Raw genomic sequence first — 27,079 nt, 5'->3', positions numbered from 1 at the left:
CGGAAAGATAATTTTTCTATGACTATCCTGACATAAAACATTAAGATATGAACGTGTTAGAGGTCTTTAAAACTGTATGGACACATCTGTATCAGCTGTAATTCTCTCATAATATAAAGCTAGAGATATCTGTTTTGTTCACAAAAGGCTGTCTGTCAATTTCAATTAAATATATGGAAGAGGTCTCTTCAGTGAGGCAGTATTTTTAACAGCTGCATTTTCCAGTATAACTGCACTTACGAGCTGCTAAAATAGCTACTGTGTCTGAGTAAAGATATGAACCCAATTCTTTCTGGACTTTGAGCTACATACGTAAACTACTGATGAAAAGGAGCCTAAATTACAAGGGTCTGTATGAGATGCGTACCAGGGCAAACATAGAATATTAGCTTTTTTTTGCTCTAAATTACTTGGAGTAGCAGCTGTTTCACACTGGCTGTGAACTACGCTGCAGTTACAACTTTTGTTACCCAGAGAAATCAGGACGTCTGCCTTTACCCTCTGTTTAACACAGATCCTGTATTCAGTGGGACCTCGTCCACAACCACCAGCCTAGACACATCACCCAAACAGAAATCATTAAGCCTAGAAGTGAAAAATTTCATGTTCAACTACCTGTCACATTTTACTGGTAACTCTTTTTCCACCCTCCGGGTCTGATTCATCTTTCAGTTATGTAAATAATGAGAAGATTTATCAAGTTAAAGGAGTTACAATCAGTGAAAAATTGTGATGAGTGAGAATAAAATCAAGCCCCCTTGTTTTAAATTTGGGAATCTCTGAACGTAGCAACGCAGAGAGAGATGGCTTTATACTTCACTTACTTTAGACTCACTTAATTGATATCAGACTATTAAAATGGCTCTCAAAACCTGCCAAACGATACTGTTATATGAAATTCTTATTTTTGAGTGCCAATAAAATCTGATGAATTTAAAAGCCTGATCCTTTAACAATTTTCATAAAGCATAAATCACAAATGACTTCTTATAGAAGCTACTAAATGTAGTAATAGCACAATCTAAAGAACAGCACCAGCAGTTTTAAAATCCTATTTTTTCTTATTCAACTTAGGAAGACATACTAGTCTAGGACTAAACTCAGTGTGTCATTATTTTGTACAGTAATGCTATCATCAGATCTTATGTAAATACACATCATAAATCACTGGAAATGTCTATCTATGATAGCTAGGTAACAGTTCCATGAGATAACAAAAATGCAAGTGTCTTTAAGGATTTTGCTCAATCACTGTTGAAATAAGGAGAGTCAAGCACTTGTGTGGAACTTTTCTGTTTTGGCAGGGCCAAGCAGTTTACTGTCATAAGGATGCAAAACCAACCTGAGTGGAATAGTTCCTTGGCCAATGTCAATCAAAGGATCTCCACTGACTTCAAAAGAATGTGTCAATTTACATTACTTGGAGAGCTGTCTATTTGTTCATACTTTTAGATTAAATGTCATTGCTATTATTAGGAAAAGGTCAAACCAAGTGTCTATGTTACCAAAAAAAATATGTAAACAACCATGGAAGGCTAAAACACACGTTAATGAAAAGCATACTCCTTACCACTCACAGCTTAACTCTCAGAACTAGGCACCTGAAACTTTGACCTTAACACATCTTCCTACTGAGTGCTTCTTCAGAGGGTAAGACAAACATTTTGTTTTCATATGGAAAAAATGTGCTTATTATTCTGGTTGTGATTTTAATGCAGCTGCCTTGATGCTGCTTCCATGTCAGTTTTTTGGTGTATGGAACCTTTTAGAGCTATTGTGATAAATTTTTATAACTACAACAGAACTCCCTGAAAAAATATTTACCTAACAAGTATAGAACAGATTTATAAATGAAATTAGATGTGTGGAGTCCACAGTCAGTTCCTAACTCTATCACTTTAAGTCCTAGTAAGTTTCACAAAATCTTCATTGTGCTGTTATCTAACCACTGCGTGCCTGCATTCCTACTGAAAAGTCCCAATAGTGAAGGTATTCAAACCACTTAACTTTGGCAAATAAATTGAGTCTAAGTAGAGGGTCTGATGATGAAAGAAGAGCCTCCAGGGAGTTATTCAGACTATTTAGGTTAGGAATTTAAGCACTGCCCAAACAGTCTTGATCCCTTCCTTAATGATCACATTTCTATCATTGGGCAGGAACAAATTTGCCTGCATCAGAACACTACTCAACACTTCCATAGACTTCATTTCCAAATGAGGAGCCACAAAATAGACCTTCCCCCCTTTATACTGCTGTAAAGGACCCTAATCTGGTTAAAGAAGCCTGTGCATGCACATTGCAATCTCTCATCTGTTCTGCAAAGTTCAGGGCATATAATGTTACCTTGAGATATGACAGAGCCAGCAAGTCTTTTTTTGGTGACTTGGAGACAAGTCTTGAACACACCTTTTAAGAGTGGAAATTTTGGAAAAATAATAATTAAAAGCCCCCACTGTATTGTGCTCATACAATCTACATTCATGAGCTCATTCCAAATACCGTGCTTTGAACAGAGACAAGTGGCAGCATGTCAGATTAAACACAGAAGGGCCAACAGTCAGATTATCCCTTTAAACACACACCTATTTCGCTTGCTTTGGGCTGCAGGTGGTTGTGGAGACAATGTGAAAATGAGGGAGTATCAGAAAACAAAGGGTAAGAGGCCTATTTAAACAGAATCGATTATGCTTTTCCAGTGAACATTGCAGGAGGGGAAATGCAAAACATTCATCCTGTTTTACAGCCATATTTAGAGACACTTAGCATGTTCTGAAATTTTGAAGAAAAGAAAGGAAAAAAAATATATTTGATTATGATTACTAACCAAAAAACATGGGGTTTCTTTTACCAGATGCATGCTGGTATCCACAGTATCTACATATATGGCACAGTATCTACAGGGAACCTATACTGTTCTGGAAAAAAATCTGAAAGCAATGAGACAGCCAACTAAAACAGCATTAAACATTTATGCTGAGGTATCTGAATCACTCCCTTCTTCATGAAGTGCTTACAATGAAGATACAATTTAGGAGCCAGAATTAGGTAGCCCAAATACTGCATAATATGATACAAAGTACAGATTTTATACACTAGATACTGCATTCAGATTCTAAGTTGTCCTCTGAAAATTCATCACTAGAAAGTGAACTGTTATTTATAGCCAGGAGTTGGAGAAGCCATGCAGAATTTTTTGCTTACTCTTTTTCATTAATTGTGTGTAATCCATCATTCAAACAACTTACCCTCCCAGCATAATGCATAACAGTGAAGGTGGAGCCCTGATCCTTTGGAGCAAGGTTACCATTTCCATCTTTTGTGGAGGAGTATACTGCATTTGTGTCTGATGTATCCAGGAAGGACTGAATGCGTTTAGAAAAACTCTGTTCCACTGACCAAATAGATTGGCTTTCTTCATCCAGCATTGACAAAAAGCCTGATGGTTTCTGAAATGAAAAATAGATTTTTCTCGTCTTATACAGGAGCAATAGATTTTCAGTTGTTCCTTGTAGAGTAATACAGCTTGTAATTTAGTAAACAGAAACGTGTATCACCTCAAAGAAAAGGAAAAAATGGTTAAAATATTCCGATAAGTCTCCAAGGCTAGGTACATCAGATAATTCTGCAAGAAGTGTAGGGAATACTATTTCAGTTGCCAAAACTAATGATATCTTGTAGGAAACTGATTGGGCTACTTCCTTCTTAGAATTTATACTCCAGAAGTCAGCTCCAGGCACAAAAGGAACTGTCAGGCTTACAACAGAGACTCGTCAGTCCTACAGCTGCATTAAGGACGTTGCATGACACATAGATGCTACGCATGAATCAGTATGGGCAAGGAGTTTCTGTACCGTCTCCTTCAACTCTGGACTGTCACACATCTCTGTTAGCCCTTGAGCAAAGAGGGCAGTTAAGACAGCTCACTCTATGGTCTCTTTGGACCCATAACCTTCTCTACAGATTCATGAATCAGAAAATGCAGGCAAAAGCTTGTACTAGTCTAACATGTAAAGACTGTGTATAAATATATATGGTGTAAAATGGATCTGGAAAATACCTGAAAGAAAAAATCCAAGGCTGCAGTATGGTTACCAGGAGAATACACAGTTTCCATGGCAACTCCCTCTTGTACACATTCTGCTTGCTCTTGTAGGAAAAGCACTTCATTGATGTACTGGTGTATCTTCTCATTGGTCATGTTGACACACAGCTATTGTATAACCAAGAAAAAAACGAGTATTAGAAGTTTACTGCATAATTCATCGGTGTAGGTTTTACTGCATGTCTAATATTGAATTTGATGAAATGTCAATCCACAACATGTTATCTCTTGGTAGACCATAGATTAGCAAGACCCCCGCAAAATTTACATTTTAACAGCTATTAGCGTTAAATTGGGAATAAACAGATTTCTGCCTGCACAGTTCATCGTGAATTCCACATAAGAATCATCCAATACCAGCATTGTCAAATACAGTGCAAATTTACACTAATTCCATTGATTGAAGTGGGATGACTCTATATATAAATTGGTACACTTAATACTCTTCTGCAGTTTATATTCAGGAAGATTACACAGATGCAATGTGCTTTTAGAAAAAATAACTACATATTTGGTTAAGATCCCAACTGTCTGGTTAGTTCAATATTAACAAAGACATTCAAACTCTGCTTCCACATATGATGTCACTGAAGTCTAAAGCAGTCTCTGAAGAACTCATTGTGTTTTGCCCAAATATGTTATAAAACACCTACGGACATTTTACTAGATGCTTCTCTCCATTTTATTGATATTCTAAGGGAAGGCTGGCAAGAAAACGGTCTTCAATAGAATAGTTCAGAGTTTGAAGACATAATTAATACAAAAGCCTCTCAAATATTTTGACTGCCTTGTAGGAGGTATAGTGCCACTTTTGCAAAATAAATAGTTTAATAGGAACCTGATTTTCAATTAAAAACAGGTGGGAATTGTATTAGCTGATTTGGGACCTTTTGTATTTTATTCAAAACTCACGATCTCCAAAAAGTAAATATTTAATAATTTTGTGGAATAAATGTTTTAACTATTTTATTGATATTAAAGTGGAAAATTTAGTGGAAAATTCTAAAATGTCCTCCAATGCTATACTACCTATCACTAAGAAATTAAGAAAACAGAAACTCCTAAAATGGTGGAAGAACCCTTTATATAAGGAATGATGCAAGGAATGCTTGCATGCAGTCTCTTTTCAGACTAAACTAGTCACTTACTTATTTTGGCCATAAACTGTATCTTCCATGAATGAAGTGTGTAAAAGTAATTCCATCAGCATGTTAAAAAATATGAAATATTTAGATCAAAACTACATGGCTTAACATCCAGATGAGGGAAAAGAACCCAAGTAATGTTTAATAGTTGCCTGAATTTTCCATTAACACCTCATGCTAGTACAGTCAACTTGCACTTGCTATACACTGAAATAGACTAGTATGAATAACAGTAAGAAGAAATAAAACAAAACCCCATTTTATAACCAAATGTATGTAATTAACTGTCTTTACTAATGCTTGATAGTGCAGACAAAAGACAGCCTCAAGTAAATCCACTGTTTTTTAAAAGTGGGATTTCTAAAGATTCAGGTTGTTATTTTATTAACAATGAAAGTATACAACTGACTTACACTATCTACTTCTTTTCTGGAAAAAGACAGCTTTTTAAACTTTGTGGCAGGCAAAATGTGCTTTACTGATCACTTTTCCAATTCTAATTACAAGATCTTTTCAGAAGCTTTGTAACATCATTTTAGAAGACAGACATAACATTACAGGCTTATACTTCACAGGGTATGTAAAGGCTTAAAATGATGCATGCTGTGTATATCTTTGTTTGCAAATGAGTTATTTAGAGAACCATGTTGTTTAACTTTACACAGGTATATTTTACCATAAGAAAAGTTGACAAAATCACTATAAACTCAAGCTTTTGTTTTATCATCTGCCAGTCTCCTAAAATACATAAAACCAATACATGTACTCGAGGACCTGGCTGTGCAGCATATTAAACTATTCAAGAAGAATTAAAAAGATCTGATAAATAGCACTGGTTTTAACTGCCAAAAGTAAAAGGTGTATTATTTTGTTCAAACTCATACATAACATGCTGGGCTGGTAAAGAAAAAAAAATAATTTATAAATTCCACTGATCAGTATATTATGGCACACACTGGTGTGCATTTTAGTAATATAAGGAACGCTGTCATTCAGATCGGCAGATTTGCCATAATGACAGTAAAGTTATGCAAACCAGACCAGAAAGCAAGCTCAAGCGCTTATACACACTGCAAGCTGCTCCAAAGCTGCACTCTCTAGCAGTGGCTGTGAGTAACAGCTCTGCAGAACGTGAACCAGCAGACCAGCCACAGGCTGCTGAAAAGCAAGACACTCTGACCGTATCTTTCTCCATTTCAATGTTTTATACAACCTGCTAGGAAAAAGTAATAATGTTCAAAAGCTTGACACAGGTTGGCATAATAATTAAAACAGCTGAAATGTAGGAATCAGATGAAAATGAACTAAACTAGCTTTGCTAACACAACTTTTTTGCTCCACGTTATATGAAGTATTATATAAAACAATGACATATTTTCTGTCCAAAGATATGAAAAGTTCAGAAAACTACATTTTTTAAGCATGTATTTAATTGTACCCATGAAAATTAGGTGGAAATATAATAGTAATAAAAGAAAATACAATGAAATTTTGGCCTAAAACAAATGTTGTGGGAATACCTTTAAGCATTGTTTATTTGCTTTACTTTGCAGCATTACTCGACATTACCTATGGTGGTACTTCTCATTAACCATTGTTAAACTGTTCTTTACATGCCTCTTACTGGCTCCATTGCACGTCTCTTCTGTAAGAAATCTTCTTACCTGTCTTCCTTTCTAATCCTAACTCACTGTTATGTCTTAGTTAAAACAAATACACCATCTATTTGTCCAAGTCTTCATTAAAAAGTAGAAGAAAAAAAAAAAGTCTTGTTCAAGCATTTAAACAAACAACTCGAAGTATCATCCAAATTGTAGAATTTGGAAAATAATATAGTGGCATTTGGTAAAAAGAATAAGTATTCATCACATTAGAGACAGTGTTAGCTTGATCTCTCTTCTTTTACTACATTTGACTGATTAGTACTATTAAGTATACTCCAAATTCAAATTTAGGTAGAAGACCAAAATTGTACTGTGCTCTGTAGACAGAAAAGCACTTTTGACTAATAAAATTTTCCTGCTCTTCACTTTATATAAATAACTATTTGAAAAAGCATAGCCAAAAAAAGGAAATTTGTGAAAAGAAAACTTGGTGACAATCAGTGAGGGAACGATGGATGTGAACACCCTTTGGAAAGCTCATTTACATCCTGTGGTCATGAAGAAGGATTAGCTCTCTCAAGGGATGCGTACTGAGAGCATGGAGTAAAGCTCACGGCTGTCATATCAACACATCTATCAAGTCGTATGTTATGGGCCAAGATGATGAAGCTACAACGCCAAGTTTAATTTGCAAGGATGTGCTCTAGCATTTCTCAAAAATGTAATTCTAAGACAGTGGAAGGCAGAATCACCTTCCATTTACTGAGGTTGGACCCAGAAAATATTTTTAAACCTAAGGTTGATGGATCACTTTTTTCTCAGAACTACCTTCATCACTGTTTCCCCTTGTACCTGCTACCCAAACATTTCCACATCCTTTTCTTTATGTAGAGTACCAATCAGAATATTTTTAATAAATGTGTTACAAAACCAGAACCCATTACATTTCTTCCTTTGCTTTTTAGGGGCAATAGGACCTAATACAGATTTCTTGTTTTCCATGCAGCTCCAACAAATTCAAACATAGTCCTTCTGCCTCTCTGTCAGAAGAACTTTATTTCACTGGGAGTTCATGTTGTCTCTGGGGTCAGTTGCCATTAGCTGATCTGTGTTCCTCTAATAAACTAAAACAGAACCCAGTGCTATATTAAAATTTTATTATGGGTAGCTGTCATCTGAAAAGCCTTCCACAAAGGAGGGTCCGAAAAGCCCCTCCAGAAGGGACACAATTTCAATACAAAGTGGAATAGTCCCTCAGCTGATTTTGTACATATAAAAGTATTAAACAAACAGGCATAGTAACAACAGTCTTTCCTTGAAAGAATTTGGAATTAAAGATACTGAAATAGTTCCAAATTATTTTTTCGCTCATACTGCTGACTGTAAGATAAAAAAGGGTGCTGCTTGGAAAAGTGAGATAACAGTTAATAAATGTCCTTGTGCAGCATTTCACCAATCAATCACAAACTGAATCTAGCTGGGAATCTCAATTTTAGATAAATTATTTTATTTTTGGCCACAAAGTGTCTACCATAAAAGAATAAACTAAAAATAAACATTTTAACATCAGGTACCTGATAAGCCAACTTTAAAACTGAGTAACACTGGTTTTCCAGTGGCTGACTGGAATACTGCATGGACAATAGCGTCCTGCACAAATGGAAAAAAATGTGTGCAGGCTGCAAAAAAGACCCAAGGGACTGAGAAGGAAGAGGGATACACCATGACAAAAGCCATACAGAGTGTAAGACCCACAGGAACTGGGTCGAGGAACAAATTAAAACATAGGGTCGCCGGGTCCCTGAGGGCAGGAATAGGCTTTTCCAGCCTGGCTCAGCTTTCCTTGGGGCCCCCCCCAGGCCCTGCCCATGGGCCCAGTCCCAGCAGACACCATGGCAGTGACAGCTTCCAGCCCCATCTCCAGCTGCTCCTGAGAGGACCCCAGCCCCAGCTCACTGCTTGCCATGTCAGGGCTGTCAACGGGCGCCATTACTGGCCCAGGTTCTGTCCACTGTCCTCAGGCCCTGCGGGATGGTGCCGGTGTGGGAGGGCACGGCCGGCACTCGCGTCCTCCCAGTGCCCGGCTCCCTGATGCCAAGGATCGGCTGGCTCTGGCCGCTCCACAACAAGGATATGAAAACCCTCCTGTGCATGGAGGCTAGCAAAACTCTGACTTTAAGATATCATGTTATTTTTCCCTGTTAAAGGCTGAGTTAAGCTAGTAAAGCACTGTCCCTCATCCTGTGGGGAGTAAGGAATGCCCCAGCACTGAGAACTGCAGCGGGAGGTTCTGCATCCAAGTCCCTGTGTAGTATCAGAGCTCGGTGTGCACCAGCACAGGCTAGCAGAGACAAGCAGGACCATCCATCTATACTCTGGACAGGCAACAGTGAAGAAGGCCGATTTCTTCTGCATAAAATAAAATACTGGAATGCTTTTTCAGACTGTCCAAATGCAGACACTTGTGCGCGTGACCTCCCATCTGCTATCACGGAGACTGCAATGACTGTAGAAAAGTTAAGTCGTGTAACTTGTAGTTATCCATCCACAAAACAGGCAACACGAGCTCATATTGGATAGCTAGAAGTGGTCTCATGGCTGAGGCAATGCAATTTAATACAAAATATTCTGTTATGACTGTTTTGGCTAGGAAAGATCAGATGACAAAATTAAACAAAGTCGCAGCAGGATTAACTAAAGAAATAACACACTGTGAAGTTAAAACCTACCACACCTAATCATAAAAGTAGGTGAAAACTCCTGTGAGCACAGCTGGGTTGCACAAGCTCTTCTGCTTCACCATAGTGACTCTGAAGTCCGGAGTGGGGCAGGCAATGCTCTCTGCTCTCGGAGCCAGCTGGCTTCTGTAGCCAGAGATGTGCTGCACAGAGCTGCCATGGGGCCATGCCTCTCCCAACACTCTACTGCATCACATGGATAATGCACATGTACTTTAATGGGTATAGAGTTGAATGGGAGTCAAGAAACACTTGCCTGTTTCCATGACCTGCGGAACTAATTCAGATAAATTACTCGTATTTCCTATAAAAAGGAGGTTATGATATATACTTTCTTCTGCAAAACTCAAGAGGTCTACAAAGGCAAAATACCATGCAAGACTTAAACACATTATTTAACAAGAACTAAATATTTTTTTCAGTTTACCACTTGAATTAGACATCAGAGAGGAAAGACTCTACTAGAGTCCATTTTGTTTAACTGCATTATTGCTCTTTATGATGCCTCCACAACTACAGACCTCTGTTTCTGTAGAAAGACCTGACTTTCTGCAGGGAGAAGAAATGCAACTCTTGCTACTCTAAAGTCTGGTTTTTCTGCTATAATACAGTTTTCTTAGAAACAATTAGGTGAAAATGGTACAGGCAACTTTATCAGCCTTCCCTCCTGCTTATCACTTGTTAGATTCATTGGCCATGAGTTCTTTCCATTTGTGTGCATGCTCTTGTGGTCAAAGAATACATTAGCATAAAGGTATAAAGAAGATCGCAGCATTCCTTGACTGCACTATTTGGAGTTGTGCTGTGAATAAGATCTAACCTAGTTTTAAACTCTATCGGAAGAGAAGCAGACATTTTCTACTTTTAAAGGAGTGCAGATTAAGCTGTAAACAAATATAGACCCTCTCAAAAAAGGAAACCTAAGAAAACATTGAAAACTGCCATTGAAAACTGCCATTGCTATTTTTGGTAAAGCACTCCTATTTCTTGAAATGATCACAAAATGAAGGCCATTTCTGTATAGAACGGGAAAGACAAATGTGTGCTCACTTCTGACCATGTTCCAGGGTGGCTGTATACAAAGCTGTTCTGGCACAGCAGGAAAATGCTGTTCCCAAGCCAATGAACACTGCTAGGAAGTGATTGTAAATTGTAATTGGGGTGAGCTAAAAGTGTACTGTAGTGATTTACCTTAGCTCAGCTGATGAGCAGTAGCTCACTGAGGCCTGGTAATTCGGAAGCTTTCAGTCTTTATTGAACAATGACTCCCTCAGATTGTGGCTTCTAAAAACACTGTCCCCTGTCTTTCAGCTTTTAAATTTCATATCAAAAATCACAACTCCGCTCACTATCACTTACTCCATACACTTATTTACTGGTATTAGAATTACATGTCCTATTTTTGCTATTATAATGTATCACACATATATTCTATAAAATGAAGGCTTACCAATGCTCACCAAGTACAAGGAAAACTGAACATTTGATTAATACTGGTTTTAACTTCTAATGCTGCCTTCTTTGTAACCGTCTATGAAACTTTTCTCCTAGCATGCTGTCAGTCACATCATTTTGCCTGCAGAAGTTACCAGATTCTTGGTGTAGACATAATTAACCTTTTCTAGTTCTTTTACATCTATTGTCCTATGCATTGTTCATGAACCATTCCTAGACCAATTCTTCGTTTCCCTTTGACATTTCAATTCTTTAATGCCTTATCATTCCAATACACTCACTGGAGTGGACAAGTTATTCTGTCTGGTTTATCCAGCTCTCTCTTCCTGAACCGTCTTCAAATACAGCCTATTAAAATGAATTGCTTAAATTGACATGTGATTTAGTATCATATTGCTCTCTTAATTATGATACTAAACTGTCTATCAACTGTCCTGATTTGAAGGATTCACGCAGCTGCTTGGAATGCCCCCAGATATGGGCAATCAGGAGGTTTTAATCTTTCTTGAAAACAGCTGTTTTGGTTTTTTTTTCCAAGAAAGCAGGCAAACGGGATTCATAAAGAATGCCTTGCCTTACACTAATTTGAAACAAAAGATTCATTTTCCCCAAATTACTTTTGTAGTGCCATTTCAAAATATGTTAATCTAAATGTAATGAAAAAAGTATTTTTATGGCTCCTCCGCTGTTTGGCTACAACATTTAATGTTAACATTCTGCAATCACAAGCTTTGACACTGGGCATGTTTGCAGACATGATGCAATGTTTTGCATGAGGACCCTATCTGGGCTAACAAGCCTGTTTACCTTCACGGTTAACAAGCCCAGCAGAATACTGAACTAGGCGAGACTGCTAGAAAGCTCCAGCTTTTGAGTGCAGACTGTTTTGGGTATGTCTGCATGATTACACTGTGACGCAGGGATACAAACTGCTTCTCTTCACTGAAACTGCAACCTATCACTTCAGGAATGAGATGTGTTAATCATATTATAGAGTCCATATAAAAATGAACCCTGTAATTCCCTCACCTCTATTCTATCTTTTCAGGAATGCAGTTCAGTAGTTTCTGAGGTAATTACTCAGAGTATCACTCAGTACTACTCAACAAAATGCATTCAGTCCAGGTGGGGGGACAAGTCTCTTGAAATACATTTATTTAGAAAAAATAAAATAAAAATGCAAAGTTGACTTTGAAATTATCATGTTTGCTAATGCAGATATAAAATAAATTGCTTTTTACTCATTTTTCTTTAAATCTCCTACTTTCTCTTCAAATGTGCTCTGCAGTCACTAAGCAGAAAATTACTTACCACAGAAATTGGAATTCATGGTATTTCATGATGTCAGTTGCAGAACTTATATGAGTTTCATGACAAAAAACAATACAGAACAGAGTCAAAGGAAAATAACCAGTAAGTCCCAAGATGCAACCCTCTCTTTTGAGATGCATTTAAAATGCATAGAATACTTTATCCTTGTTAAACAGTAGGTTTTACAGAAATTTTTTTGCATACATTCAGTCTGTTAGAATGTTTTTTATTTTTCACTTGGTATTTTTCCCCAAAGTGGACATTTACACTGAGTAAATGACTGTCAATATTGGCACACATCAATAGTCCTTAATACAGGAAATGTTCAAGCAAGGTAGAACTGTAACAGCAAAAGGAGTTTTGTGAGAGGGGACCTGGAATATGTTTTATTGCATTTTTACATGCCCTTTTGAAGGTAGAGGTAAGCTCGCCCTGTTTGTGCCTTCAAACATTTGGAAATTGGGTAGCAATGTAAACATGCTATACGAACTGCACTAATGTGGCTCTAACTCCTATTTCATTAGAAAGTTGATTCATAAAACAATGGATTGACTGGGATGAAGGGGCAAATTCTTATTTCAAACAGCAACAGGTCCTTTGTTGTTGATGCCATCTCTATTCTTTTCTATGCTTTCATTTTCTATTCTATGCTTTGATCTTCTGCTGCTGCATTACAGAATGAATGAACAACTGAACAATAACTTAGACATCTCTTTCAGCGTGTTGTGTAGAGCTGCTAATGCTTTCTGAAATATGTAATTCACAAGAGCTTTGGTATTCAGAGACTAATGTTAAACGTGGCCAAACAGTTCCATAACTTTCAAAAAATGTTTGATATGTTTAAATGGATTTTTAACCATTCAGTAAGCTGAAGTTTAATTTATTTTCCATTGAAGTAATTCAATTTTTTAAAAAGTCACATATTGTAAAGTCACACAGAGGTGAATCTGCCAGTAACGGCACATAGCATAATGTAGCATTTTCATTCTATTTTTTCTCCAAGGCTTCTGAAGACCTTTTGATCTTTCTTCCAAACCAGTGTATTGTCCTCCTACTCACTGACCTAGTTGAAGTATCACTTCCAGAAGCATGAAAACAGACAACACTAAGTATTTTCCTCAGATTGTCTTTCAGTGCTGATACTACTCCTCTTCCAAATCATTATGGTACATGTTTACTAGATTCTTTTAAAATGATGAATAACTGTACAAAGCCTGTGTTTTAATTCACACCCATATAAGCACAATGGGAAGAAAAAAATTTAAGAGCAAATTTTCGCCTCCACGTATGCTTATATTCTGATCAAAACACTCATTTTGGCTAAAACCCAAAACCTTAATAGAAGATTTAACATTAACAGTTACAGTAAATTCAGCAAAACATAGCCACTTACCTGTTCGAAAGTATTCTTCTGAAATTCTTCAAATCCGAAAATATCCAGTACTCCAATTTCAAATACCTGGTCACTATGAAAAAAAAAAAAATTACAGATAATAAGAATTCAGGCAAGTGAATAATGCACCTGTTGTTTCTGACAAAAGTATTTGTTCTAGGATCGAAGCAGGCTGTATTTCAAAAACATGGTACAAAATATACAAGCAGACCACATATACAACTGAATCAAAATTCTACCCACCAACCTATTGTAATGAACATAAATAAAAAAGCAGTGTTCAAGATTGTTTTAGCAGCCACTTTAAAAACTGTATTTGTAAGAGAATGAAAAAAATCTTAGCTTCTTTAAAGTCCAGTTTCTAAAGGTATAGGTATCCGTTTGCTCAGATGAGAGTTTAAAAATTGCTTGGTTGCACTCAGTTACCCCTTCCAGTTATTTCTTTGACAGCCAGAACTGCTCCTACTAAAGGTATTTCAAGGGAAACCTGTTAAGCCAGAGTCCTCTCTGTGCCAGCATCAAGTAGCGGCTGCTAGCTCAGGCTGCACAAGAGGTTACATCTCTCAGGGGAAAGAACAGTCAATGAAGACGACAGATGTTTCCTCTCTGAATATATATAAAAAAATACTTGTTGGCAATGCATCTAATTTGTCATGTGCCACTGCTTGCTTTCAGGAAAGGGTTTTTATTTTGGCCCAGTGGAAGGATAAGGGCAGGGCAGTCACCTAGGATTGGGACAGCAGAAATGAGAAAGGGACAGAGGTGTTATTATTCTGTACTTACTTGGGACTAAGTCATCGTAAACCTGATCTGGAGAAAAAAACAAGTTCACTACGGGGAGCAAAATCCATGTTTTGGGATATCCTGTTGCCTGCTTTGGAATGATTTGAGAACAGATATGAAAGTTCTGAGCTCACTGAGGCTGGCGTTTTCTTTATTTTCTTCACAGTATCATTAGACAGAGAACAGAAAAAGAGGGTTACAGTCAAAGATTTGTTGCAGTTTGCCTATGTGAATGTAGTGGGACTGTCTCCAGAGTGAAATGATCTGCCAGCAGGATGAAAGACTTTGCACTATAGCCAATGGCTGTCTGGAATAGGAAAAATCATTCAGCTTCCTGAGAAAGGAGATGGACACTTTCTAAAGCAGATGGGTTTTCCCTTCTCTTTGCCAACATAATTTGTAAATGCATACAAATAATATCACAGCCTGCTGTTTCTGAAATCTACTTTTCATTCCACATTTTTCCTCCATGTTCCCTCTATGTCGAAATCTATGTGTATAGCAGGATACAGACGTAAGGGAGAAAAAGGTGATCCACTGTTGAAGTACTTTATTATAGTTCTGTTACAGTCATTGTAAACACTGCCATTTAATTAGGAAAGGATCCAACACTGAAAATAAATTCCCATATAACAAACAAAAAAAAGTAAAATCATAAAAATATTGAGTACTATAAAACAAGCTAGGAAAAACGATCCTCAGGGACAAGGAGACCCTTCTTCAGAAATCACAGCCAAGAAGTTTGTCTTCATTTCTAAGGCATACTGGTTCAATGCACTACAGATAGTCACAAGACTGGCTACGTGCGTAAATGTCAGGCATAGAGAGTTGCATAATAAATCTAACCTAGAATGACTTTGTTGGGCAGGAGAGGTTATCGTGAGGTCGATTAGCCTCCGAGGGAATTTCTACAACAAGAAGCATAAAGATATATCACCAACTCCATCTCCAGCAATGAGTGCAATTTAAATTGTGTTTTAAAATGTAAGCCTCATTTTCAAATGTTCCTGATTAGAAATGGGTGTACGTTCCTTGCCACAGCATGTTTTCAACAAAACCAATCCATTTCTGTAGAGAAGAATGAGACATTTTAAAAACAAACTCACTCAGACCAATATTGAAAAGCCAGAATTATTATGTTATTTAAATAAGTTTTGGGGAAAAAAGTAGTTTGGAATTTCAGAATACTTAATAAAACTGCTATGTAATATTGCACAGCAGCTGAAATATTACATTATATTTCACAGTTATTAAGAACTACTTAACACGGATGAACAGTTTATCCCTTCTTTGTCTGATTCAATGAGTAGATTTGAGGCTGGACTGCTTACAACCCAGTTCAGTACCATGACTGTTATTTTGTCAAATTAGTCTCTCTCACTTTCTCTCAAGGAATATATAAACATTTGCATAAGGAAAAGGCCAGAACAAACTGACTTAATGAATTATTACAAATCAGGCAAAACAGGAACCTGGCCCTAGTTTCTAAAACTCCAGGTTAAAGCCTTAGCAGCCAGCCTATTGCCTACCTCAAATAACATTTCTTATGAAAACTGTAATATTTCTAAGAAATATCTTGATCTGCTGGAGATGCATTTGTTGACAGGAGAACATGTCATCCCAATGTTTTTGATGAACTCCACTTGATAATCTTGGTCTTGTATTATTAGAAGATGCACACACTACATGAAAAAGAGCTGGAGGTTTTACATAATTAGTATCTTGCCTACAGGGCAGGTATAACAGAACAAGGCTCTGTATCCTCTACAATAGTGACATTTTATTACTACATTGTGGCATTTATGTGCAAAGTCTCACTAACCATAATAGTAATTTTCTGTATTAAATTATTGCTCAGGTTTTGAAAATTAAATAGCAACAGACAGCACAACAACAAAATTAAAAGTGTTGTTTTACATGTGGCTACAAATTACTTTGCTTTTTTTCTTTCTTTCTTCTTGTCTTCTGTTTTATACCACTTTTCTTCTCAGAGGGAGGGTCCATATATGTTTTTCTTGGCTAGCTGTCAATCATATTAATTCCAGCAAAATTACTTTCCTTAAATTAATCATAGCAGAGATTCCCAAGGCAAAACAAAGCATGAATGATCCCATGTTTACAAATGAAAGGACATGTCACTAGTGTCTAAAAGAACAAACATTAGAAAAGAACACTTTTTGTTCTGAAAAATCCCCTTATTTTACTTTATTCTTTTATGGTTACTAAACATCACTGACCCTTTCCCCCATTATGTTTCAGATATTCAATATTAACTACGTATAAATAAAACAGCTACAGTTTTAGTGGGGACTGAGACTTTGATTTCAAGTTTGACGATATTTCCTAGCATAGAAAAACAGCAACTTGCCAATATTTGAAGAACATTTTTATCTCTTAAGACCAGTACATAGCTGTGAATAGTTAAAAACAGGCATGGATGTTAACCATAACTCACTTGATCTTTGTGATTTATAAAAGAGCATTTCAACTGATAATATTTTACAATGTCTCCAGTTTTGCCTTCTTCCTCAGAATGACATCTCTGTAAATGTGTCCTTATAGACTAGAAATACCTTTTGATCTTGTACTCTTAACAACTGCACTATAAAGAAACTACATAAAAATTCTTGGCAACTCCTAAAAACAATACACATACAGAAGACATCCTGTCTGATGATCTACTGTCTTGGCAGACATCTTGCCATTCATCAAGAGATGCTCTCGACCTGTTTGCCATTCCTGGCTCCCTTTACAATACTTCTGACCCACTGCTTCAGGCAAACCTGTAGGATGTTATTTGATCACTCTTTTTTCATCCCAGATGGTTTTCAGCTCTGAAATCCATAGGGTTCATTCCCATCGTCATTTTTTGTAGTCTGCCTACGTAAAGCAGCAAGGTGAATCTGTGGAGGCAGGATGATCTAATGTGCCTTTTCATCTGCCCCAGATAAAATGTTTCTTGCTCTTCCCCCAACTTCTGCCAGTAACCAGAAGGAACCCAGTAGGCTTATGTCTGATCTGGATAAACTAGAAGTGATACTGATTAATGAGGAAATATTTCTAGGATTAGATGAAGTATATAACCTAGCCTTCAAATGAGGACCCTCAGAATCCTAATTAAGACTCCCTCAGTTCTCCCAGGGGGACTGATTACACCCGTTGTCATAAATACGATTCTTGAAGGGAACAGGCTGAATACTCCCAGTTGGCTATGTTCTTAATCTGAAACAATTACTAAACCAAACTACTTTCCAAGACTTTTGAGAGTGCTTTTTCTGGTATTTTTTTTAAGATTCTGAGATTTTTGCTGAGATGGTGTCATTGCCACATCTCTTAGTCATCTTGCTCAACAACTGTCATTTTTCTTTTAATATTATCTTACCCAGGTGTGAGTGGTGCAGATAAGAGACAGTGGTTGGACACAGTGGAAAGAAACACTGGCTCCATATCTGACAAACATTTCTTTGAGTGACTTGACAGGTATGGCAGGAAGGGAGAAATATGTTTGCTAATAGACTCCAGATCTATAGCCCTCTCATCAGTAGCACATACTCTTCCCCACCTCTTCAAAGCAAAATTTGTTCTATGTTTTAAAAAACAGCATTGTCTTGTTTAATGAAACACGGGAAATGATCCAGACTGAAGCAGATCTCAAAACATGGTATTATGCACCATATGCTTTTAGATGCTTTGTACTGTTTGTTTGTTTTAAAGATTTCCCTACCTCCACATATAGAGACAATTCTCATTACGCTGTGCATTCATGTTTTGAACAGGAACTCTCTTTCCGTCCTTCCTGCACTGCCAGCACGCTTCTACTGGGTTCAATAATACATAAATGAATGCTTTAGTTTATGCTCTGGTTTTTTTTACTTAAACTGGGAGGATTTCTATTTCAGAATATCTATCTTGTTCTATAAATCAGGTGATGTGTATTAAAAAGTTTGTAAATGAGACTCCTGAGATCCTTCTTTTCCCCAAATAAGTGTTGCCACTGCTACCCTCTGGCAATATCTGAATTTCACTGGAATAAGATTACACAGCCAGAATACACCAGCTTTCAGAAAATACCTATTTAGAAATATTCTATATGCTCTATTTGGAACAGAAATCTCCTATGGCTCACCTGCTGATACAGACTGAGGGTATAACTGAATGCTAGCTTTCTTTGCTTGTCTGTAATACAGCAAGCATGTTGGCATTAGCCCCATATTCCGGCCACATAAGAGAGAAACTCTTTGCTAACTAGCTGATAAAACATCATGCCTTCTACTTACTAGCAGGCAGGGAAAACAATATCAAGATGTTCTCAAGCATATATACCTAATTAGCTTGTTTTGCATCAGAAAAGAGCAACAGTATTTCACAAGAGTTCACAGACATTCTTAAGTCCCCATAAGCATGAAGTCCTCTTGCAAAATGAGTTATGAGTTCTTAAAACATCATCTTAAGACATTTTATTACTAATATTTGGATCACTAGATGCAACTTTGCCAACATGCAATCAAGCACCTTGAAATGCCACATTTAGGCAACCATGAATGCTCTAGTCTCTTTTATCTACAAAACTGAAAATCAGCATATTTATTTGAATGGAAGTAAAACAGTCATAAACTTTGAAGAGTTAAGAGTCTTGAGAAGAAGTTCACCCGGACGATTTTTATAGTAATAGGAAATAATTATATAAATGAGTGAATATAAATATTAAACTTAAAAAAAATAAATATAAGCACCTGTAAGAAATTTTAATAGCTTTCTTCTAATCCCATTCTAGAGGCCAATTACAGAAAACCAGTTTCTCCCCAGTGAATTTCTTTGAAACAATATCAAGATGAATAAAGTAATATACCTCAAAGTACCTTGCAACCAGTCCAAACTAGAATCCATGGTTGTAATTTAGTTCTAACTAGACAAAATAGTAAGTAACTTTTTATGAAGGAGAACAACATTTCTGAAGGGGGATTATCTCACTTAACACTGCCATTAGAACTCTTGCTTTATATTTATTGGATAGTATTATAAAGTGATGAATTTGCTGGACTCTGGCAACACTTAATGTCTATACTTCATACCTCTAGAGCTTGGTCTTTGCAGCTTTTCATAGAATCATCTCCCCTTCCCTTAGATCTAATGGCAATCATCACTTTTATTTTGCCTGAAACCAGTCACAAGCTATTTCATGGTAAATATAAATCAGTATTAATGACCAAAATTTAGTAGCTTCAGCATAAAAGTTAAACTCAGGTAACTAGTTTCCTCAAAAATGCCAAGATCAAATGTTTCTCTTAGAGTTACTAAGCCAATAAATCTAATTTTATTACTTCATAAATTCTCACTGAATTTGGATGGAAGTACAGTTAAGCTACCTCACAATAAAACAAGAGAATTGAGTTAGAAACCTTATTCCAGGTTTCTGATGAAGGCTTCACCCCATCTGGTAAGTAGTAACTGTGTAAGTTTCTCACCAGGCAATGAAGTGTGGCTTGAAATGTATCATCAAGCTTATTTAGCCACATTAGTTAAAGTCTTTGGTGGATCTTTATTAAGACGTTTATTAAAACTGCACCAAACTGGAGGTATAATGCCACTAATTCATAGAATTGCTCAGATGTATATGAAGTAAATCTGAACCACAAATCACAGATTCATGAAATGACCTGCATTAATCCAACTTGCATCTTGAACTGTGCTATGCCTTGATTTACTACTACAGCTTATGCAATATGATTAGGCTGGACCAAAAAAAAAGGTGGGGGTGGGAGAGGTATTTTTTTTATCTTAAGCTGGCTAGCTCAACTGGGGTTGAAATATCAATGAAGGACTGTCAACTTCATTTTCACTTCGAATAAGCTATTTAGCTTCAAGTTTGGAAAGGGACCTGAGGCTGAATTTGGCCTGCCAAAATTTATTACGTCTTGTCAGCATTGCTAATATATCCTAAGCCAGTTAGCTTCCTCTACCCAGCCTAAAAGAACTCCCCTTTTTCAAGCATGGGTATAATATAAAACTATTGCAAATTCCTCATTCCTGACAACATCAAACAGCTGTCCTGTTTTAGCTGGGACTTAGAAAACCACATAGTCTTCAAGTTACCACACAGGTAGAAATTGTTTCACTGAGAAGTATTTCCACAAGGTAGAAGCCACCTTAGACACATATGATTGCACTAAAAGGAGACTGCAAGGTAAACAATATACAAACAGATTTGACTTTCATTATTTGAAGATCTTATGATACCTAGAAATTATAGGTTTACCTTACTCAACAACAGAGGTACACAACACCCTGTTCTGAAAGATTGTGAGATATCAAATTTCAAAACTTCAAAATTACACATTGAAAAATTATTTCAAATAATTTTAGTAGATTTTTAATATACTGATTCTAGATTTCTTCCTCAATGACCACTAGAAATGAGCTCACCATAATTAGGAATACCTGAGCTGGATTGCTGTCTGTCACAGACATGCACTGAGCTAAGCCCATGTTCTATAAGTCCCAGGAATGAATGGGGAAGACTTGAATGTGACCACATGCCACTGTCCTTCCCTGTTCTAAACACAGTATTTCAAATTAGGACATGGATTGGAAAGTTGCTCTAGCTTGGTTGTCCAGGTGTAGGCAATTCTAAGGGGCTGTACAATCAGAAACAGACAAGTAAAACCATTCCATGTTACTGGCAAACCTTCCCTTTGCCTCCAGCAAGAAGCTAGGCACTCTGGTGGTACGTATAATGACAGAAAGCTTTTGTGTGCAGAAAGCTCTGAGTTACTCAGGCATGCTAACTTTTCTGTTAGCTACACCTATAGAAATATGATTTATTACTAATTGGTCTACAAATTGGATAGGAATAGAAGTAAGATTGTAAAGTTTTCAAACTCTAAAAGAGGGCGCCTGATAAATATTTGTCCTATGAAGCCAACGCAGACATTATATAATGGAAAAATACTTACTCTTTTTCTGAATTTCCACATCTGTCATTTGTGGTTTTCCATTTAGCAATAATGCCAAGACATCTTGTACTTAATGTTCATAAGAAAGCTCATCTGAGCATGTGAGATGTTGAACCTTGGTTAAGTCACTTGCATACGATCCTCTAATAAGGTATACTGTCTTAGTTTGCTACTTTGATGCTACTAAGAGTTCTTTTTTTTTGTTGTGTTTTGTTTGTTTCTTGACTGCTCCACTGACGACATTAATTAGCATTCTTTTTTTTTCAAGGAACCATACTGGATAGCAACAGCATTGAATTTAGCAGATGATAACCTAGAGACACCCAGAACATTCTTAGAACATTTAATTCAGTGAAGTTTAAACATTCAGTTGAAGGCCTCTGAACAAAATTCTGGTTTTAATACCCTGTGCTAAGGTCATAGTTTTGGGGAGAAAGAAAAAGCATATTCTGCACTAAAAAAAACACAAGCAGTTTTCTGCTTGTTGAAAGAGTTTGCTTATTCTGCATTTTCAACTCTTAAAAGGCTACTAATTCTAACCACCAATCCAGATTACTGCATTAAGTACCATGTCCCCCTACACGAACAAATAAATAAACAAATATGTTACCGAGGAAATGACTTGAAGGAATGGCCAGTGATTTAAAGATTCAAGCATCACTGCCATGCTATCATAAAATGCTTTAAATGATGGAATTATGTTTCTTTTACAGATCTGGATTTGAACAGATAATGGCACACCTAATAGTTTGTAATGGCACTCCTACCTGCCAGTGTCATCTTGATTTTGAAGGTAGCAGTTGATTGTGTTGACTAAAAAGCTAAATAAACGACCATATAGAGATTTTGCCAAGAGATCGCGGTAAAATTCTGCTATCTCTATAGTGTGCCTCCGTACAATCATGTCTCCTAAAAGAGAAAGCAGAAAATGGAGATGAAAGCATGTTGTAAAGCTTGACTTAAGTAATTTTAGTTACAATAAATGTAGTTACAGTTACTTCTCCTTTGCCAAACCTATACATGGTGTTAGTTTTTTTCTGAAGCCTCCAGTGAAAGATGAGAAGACTGTCAACACTCACAAGATCTTCAGTTTGGAAACATGTACATTTGTACTTTTTTCAATAGAAAAGGGTATGAGTACCACACAGAACTAGCATTTTACTGGAAAGAACTTTTTCAAAACTTTTTTCTTTTTCAGGACACCCCTGTTGACTTGAGTTCTAGTATTAATATCTAATCTGTTATCTTGACATACTTTTGTAAGATTAATCAAGTTAGGAGTCCATCAGCGTCAGACTGCGGAACTGCTTTGCTCCATATTATAAAGACATTTCTAATTCAGTGGCCCAGTCTGACTTACTGCATGGCAGGTAATCCTACGTATTCCTCAGAGAGAAGATTTGCAAGACCATACAAGAAATAAGAAACAAAAATTATCTGCTTTTAAAATTCTCAAATCAGAAGGATCAAAATGCCACCAGGTCTGATCTATGAGAATGTAAGCTTGGAAAAGATTACCTTTAAAATACTGAACATCAGTTGTTAAGGCTGAAGCAAGCTCATCTGGTGAAACCTGCAGCATCCCCGCAACTGAAATGAAAAGAGAATTTCAACAATGCCTGATTTGTGCTCTACTGTGTTTGGGATTTTTTTATTACAGATTTTCTTATGTAGATGCCATTTTTTAATAGTGAAAGAACCGACACATTAAAGGAAAGAGTGCTGTCATAGGAGTAATCAAAATTAACAAACACATAAAATTGGGTTACTATAATCAGCTTTTTGTGAAGTTTGAACGTATCTGTATATTACATTACAGCTTGCTTTCCCCTTTAAAGATTCTCGGGTCTTTCCCCAGGGCTTGGCAGACTTCCTCTCATATTAGAGTTAAGGTATGCTACTTATTGACATTCTGTATCCATAAGCCACTTTGAGGAGATTTGTTAGTGACTAAGAGGGCAAACTTCAAAGCAGGGAAACAAGAGACCCTTTTAAGACACAGACTTTGAATGTAAGGAATTCAATTCCATGCAAATTGTTCAGCTGTTGACAAGCAGCGCAAGAGCATTTTAAAAGAAGACTGCACAAAGTGCACTGTACAATTTCTTTTGCCAAATGATACCATTAAATAAGACTTTAAATTAGATAATTTGCAATACTAGCATTTTATTTCATCCCATAAAAATCTATAGTTTATAAAACATTGAAGTCAATTGGATAATGCCTTCCCACAGTAACACGAATTTTCAGAGGTCATCTTTTTGGTCTCCCTGGAATTGTGTTTCCATCTGTTGGTGGATCAGCGCAACTGTCCTGCTGAGGGACCAAGTGGGCAGCGCTCCAAGGTCACGTCCTACTGACCTTGTTCCAGTAGCTGCAGGTCTGACACGAATGCTGTCTCAGCGTCTGTCAGAGCCGTAAAGCGAATGTCTCCAAGATGCAGAATTGCTGAGAGAATTACAAACAGGTTCTCCACCTCCTGCACATATTTTATGCAGAATTAAAGATAAAGAAGAGATCTGTTGGGCACACCAGTGAAAGGCGATGCTTTATAAAAATACAAATTCTATTAGTTTGTATCATCAGCATTTGCTACATTAAAAAGTATTCCTGTGCGAACTATTAACAGGAAATTTGGATTTCAAAATCAAACTGGAACCTATCTAGGACATAAAACAACAAGATTACCTTTTTTTTTTCTTTTGTTTTAATGTAAATCACATTAACTACTGAGTTAAAAAAGTTTTTCAGAATGTGATAAAAAAATACTGAAGTATCTTTAATGGATGCATTATTTCTGCAAGAAATAAACATGTCTTCTCCATAGAGAATTTCCATCAAGAGTATTTCTGTATCTGGGAATAGCAAGGTTTGGTTTTTCCTCAGCCAACTGCATTCACAAACCAAGCGTCTAGCTCTAAATTGTAACAGGTTCCTGGTAGTAAAAGCTGTAGTTAAGGTCTAAAGAAACAAAAGCAATCTCCCTTACCCACAGATTCCCCCCATGACTGCATGTTAGGCTGTGAAGCAGTTATCATTAGGGCTAGATTTTTCCTGGCCTCATTTTTACCACCGCAAGAAGAGAACTAATTTCTTGTTTGTTTGGGGTCTTTTTATGTTTTTAAATTCAAGCAAAAAAATGATCCATGAAATATGAACCAAAAATGCTAAGACATGGAAAAAATTGTGTGGGTTTGGAAGGTTTTTTTAAGGTCAGTTACATAACAATGGTGCTCCTTAAAAACTGTAGAACAGGGAACCTGATATCCACTATAGCATTAGATGGCATTATGCACAGCAAAGTTAACAGATAATTCAGGAAATATTTTTGAAAAATAATATTTGGAACCTGATTCTACTGAAACAGTAGAAGTGGCAGTGAGAAGTCTCACATACTGGAATTTTCAGAATAAGATTAAAAAATACACTACAAATGAAATAGCCAATACATCCCCTTTATTCTCAGGTGACTGCAATGAATTCAGAACACACTGAAACCAAGCTTGGATGACTTTTCATCAGTTTGCAAAAGCAACAGGTAAAAAAACCCCAGCTTTTCTTCTTCTTCTTCTTCCTTTCTCTAATAAATACACCCATCACCAGAAGGCATTAAAAAAAGCTCAGTCTTTCTGGGGTACAGACAACAGCGCTTCCAGTGCTGTTTAAGCAAATTTCATTCTCTAAACTACATTTTAAGACAAGAACTTCGATCTCTTACTGTATGAGATAGATGTAAACAGGGCAAGACCGTATTTTTGTATTACACAGTACCAAAGCTGAAGATTAAAAAAAGCAATATATACAGGCGAAGTCTGAATAAGATAGCTCTTACAACAGAAGAACTGTCATGCTAATATGGCATTCAAACCAGGGTGCTATACCCTGCTTCTTAGGAAGGCCTCTTAGGCAAGATGGAATGGCACACTAGTACAGCATACTTCTTGCTTGTTTGTTAAATTGTTCAGAACTGGTTTGGGGATGACTTTACAGCACTGAATTGCAGCAGGGGACAGCTGTTTATTCTGGTGATTTGCTAAGGCCTCAGGTTTATTTCACATTCCAGATTCTCAAACACTTTCTCATTGTGCTCTAAGATGCATGCTCCCTCAACTTTAAAACAATTTTTTAATAAACATTAACATACTTTGCAAGATACCATTAAAGACTGCTAAGGAATTTTTATGTAGTTCTTCAAAAAGTTAATCTCCTCTATCATTAAATGTGGCTAGATGGTCAAGGAGTAATACATACAAAGCTTTCCATGTACCTCAGAAGTAATGGATAGAAATTTTAGATGTGTTTTATCTACATATTCCCCTCTAACCTCCAGCACAGGAGATCAGCCTGCAGTACTCTGGAGCTCCACAGATTTCTACCCTCCTAAATGTTTATTCTAATGCTGTCTGGATATAGAGGAGCCTTGAAGATGATTTACATTTTTCTGAGAGGCAACTTACTTCCTTTCAAGAACTCCGAGCAAAGTGAAGTTGAAGTACTAGATCCGAAAGAATACTGTTACGCAAAGCGTTATTAGACAGTTTCTGCAGGCTTCTAGAATGTGATTCATTATGCATTCAATTATTTATTTACGGGCTGAACCCCTTCCTCAACAGAACAGAAAAGTTAATGGAAGACCTAGAGAGATTCGCCCATCTGTGAACACTGGGCTAAATGCCTAAGTGCCTGGAACTTTTGCTAGTGAAGTCTACAGGTGCAGAGCTTGAGCCACTAAGAGTAAGGTATAATTCTGTCAAATTTAGCCATATGTATTCAATTTTGTACATGGCCACATGAATATCCACGAAAAACCCCACACTACTTTATATTAAAAGGTGGCATAGGTTACCAAAGAACATTTGTTACTACCTTAACTGGGGAATGCCCAACTATATGATGTACCATCACCACAAAAGCCTACCTCACACCTAAATAACAACTTCAGCAGACTCACAATTTTTTTTGCTGATAGCCCTTGAACACTTTTTATTACAGTTGTTGCCCATCTGTCAGCTCTTATGATAATCTAGCATACTGTTACATTAACTTGTCCTCCGTATTTTTCTTGTGATGCTAAATATTATGTAGGGGTAAATAAGTTTTTACCTCTTTCTAGAACTACTGTTGCTTATCCATTTGTTTTGCAGAAGTGTCCCAGCTACAGTGTGCTAGATAGCATATACATATGTAAGCAATATGGGGAGTTTGTTAAATATTCTAGCATCCTGAAAGGAATTACACAGTTTACATGAGTTCTTATACTCAGCCCTCCGTTTCTTCTGATTCCTGTCACACCTCTGTGCTCCGGAACCACTTCTTGATTTATTTTCCAAATTATCTTCTTCATTAGCGTTATGGGCTTGAAGACAAACATCAGACCTATCTTCTTGTTGCCTTTTTGGGGGTTAGGCCAGCTCTTTCAAGTTACCCAGCCCTAATTTTGTTTGACTAAATATGTATTTACTTCTTTTCAGGTGCTGCTAGCAAAGGCATTTGGAATAAGTTTTTCACAAAATTAAAAGGGACAGAGAAATAATCAGGAAGAGGAAAAAATTCCTGTTGGTTTTATGAGGTTTCTCTCATATGGGATTTGATTGT

At 36.8% G+C, this 27,079-nt stretch overlaps 1 protein-coding gene and 1 long non-coding RNA gene across 2 annotated transcripts in view; one reads left to right on the top strand and one right to left on the bottom strand.

Moving 5' to 3' along the window:
• MYO16 (myosin XVI) overlaps positions 1-27,079 on the bottom strand; it is a 384,622-nt gene that overhangs the window by 99,888 nt on the left and 257,655 nt on the right. The window contains exons 18-23 of the mRNA XM_075057405.1: positions 23,846-23,963; positions 23,003-23,074; positions 22,252-22,393; positions 13,749-13,821; positions 4,058-4,210; positions 3,246-3,446 (exon numbers count right to left, since the gene is read on the bottom strand). Of these exons, the coding sequence (XP_074913506.1) occupies positions 3,246-3,446; positions 4,058-4,210; positions 13,749-13,821; positions 22,252-22,393; positions 23,003-23,074; positions 23,846-23,963 (759 nt within the window). The remainder of the gene's footprint in view (positions 1-3,245; positions 3,447-4,057; positions 4,211-13,748; positions 13,822-22,251; positions 22,394-23,002; positions 23,075-23,845; positions 23,964-27,079) is intronic.
• Positions 1,575-27,079, top strand: LOC142044698 (uncharacterized). The gene is made up of 3 exons (XR_012654398.1): positions 1,575-1,650; positions 24,951-25,022; positions 26,956-27,079. It is a non-coding gene; the product is annotated as an uncharacterized LOC142044698 (long non-coding RNA).

This window comes from Buteo buteo, chromosome 25, assembly GCF_964188355.1.
Source record: "Buteo buteo chromosome 25, bButBut1.hap1.1, whole genome shotgun sequence".
NCBI classification, from domain to species: domain Eukaryota; kingdom Metazoa; phylum Chordata; class Aves; order Accipitriformes; family Accipitridae; genus Buteo; species Buteo buteo.
The sequence above is the reverse complement of the archived record's forward strand: the minus strand, read 5'-3'. Positions and strand labels throughout refer to the sequence as shown.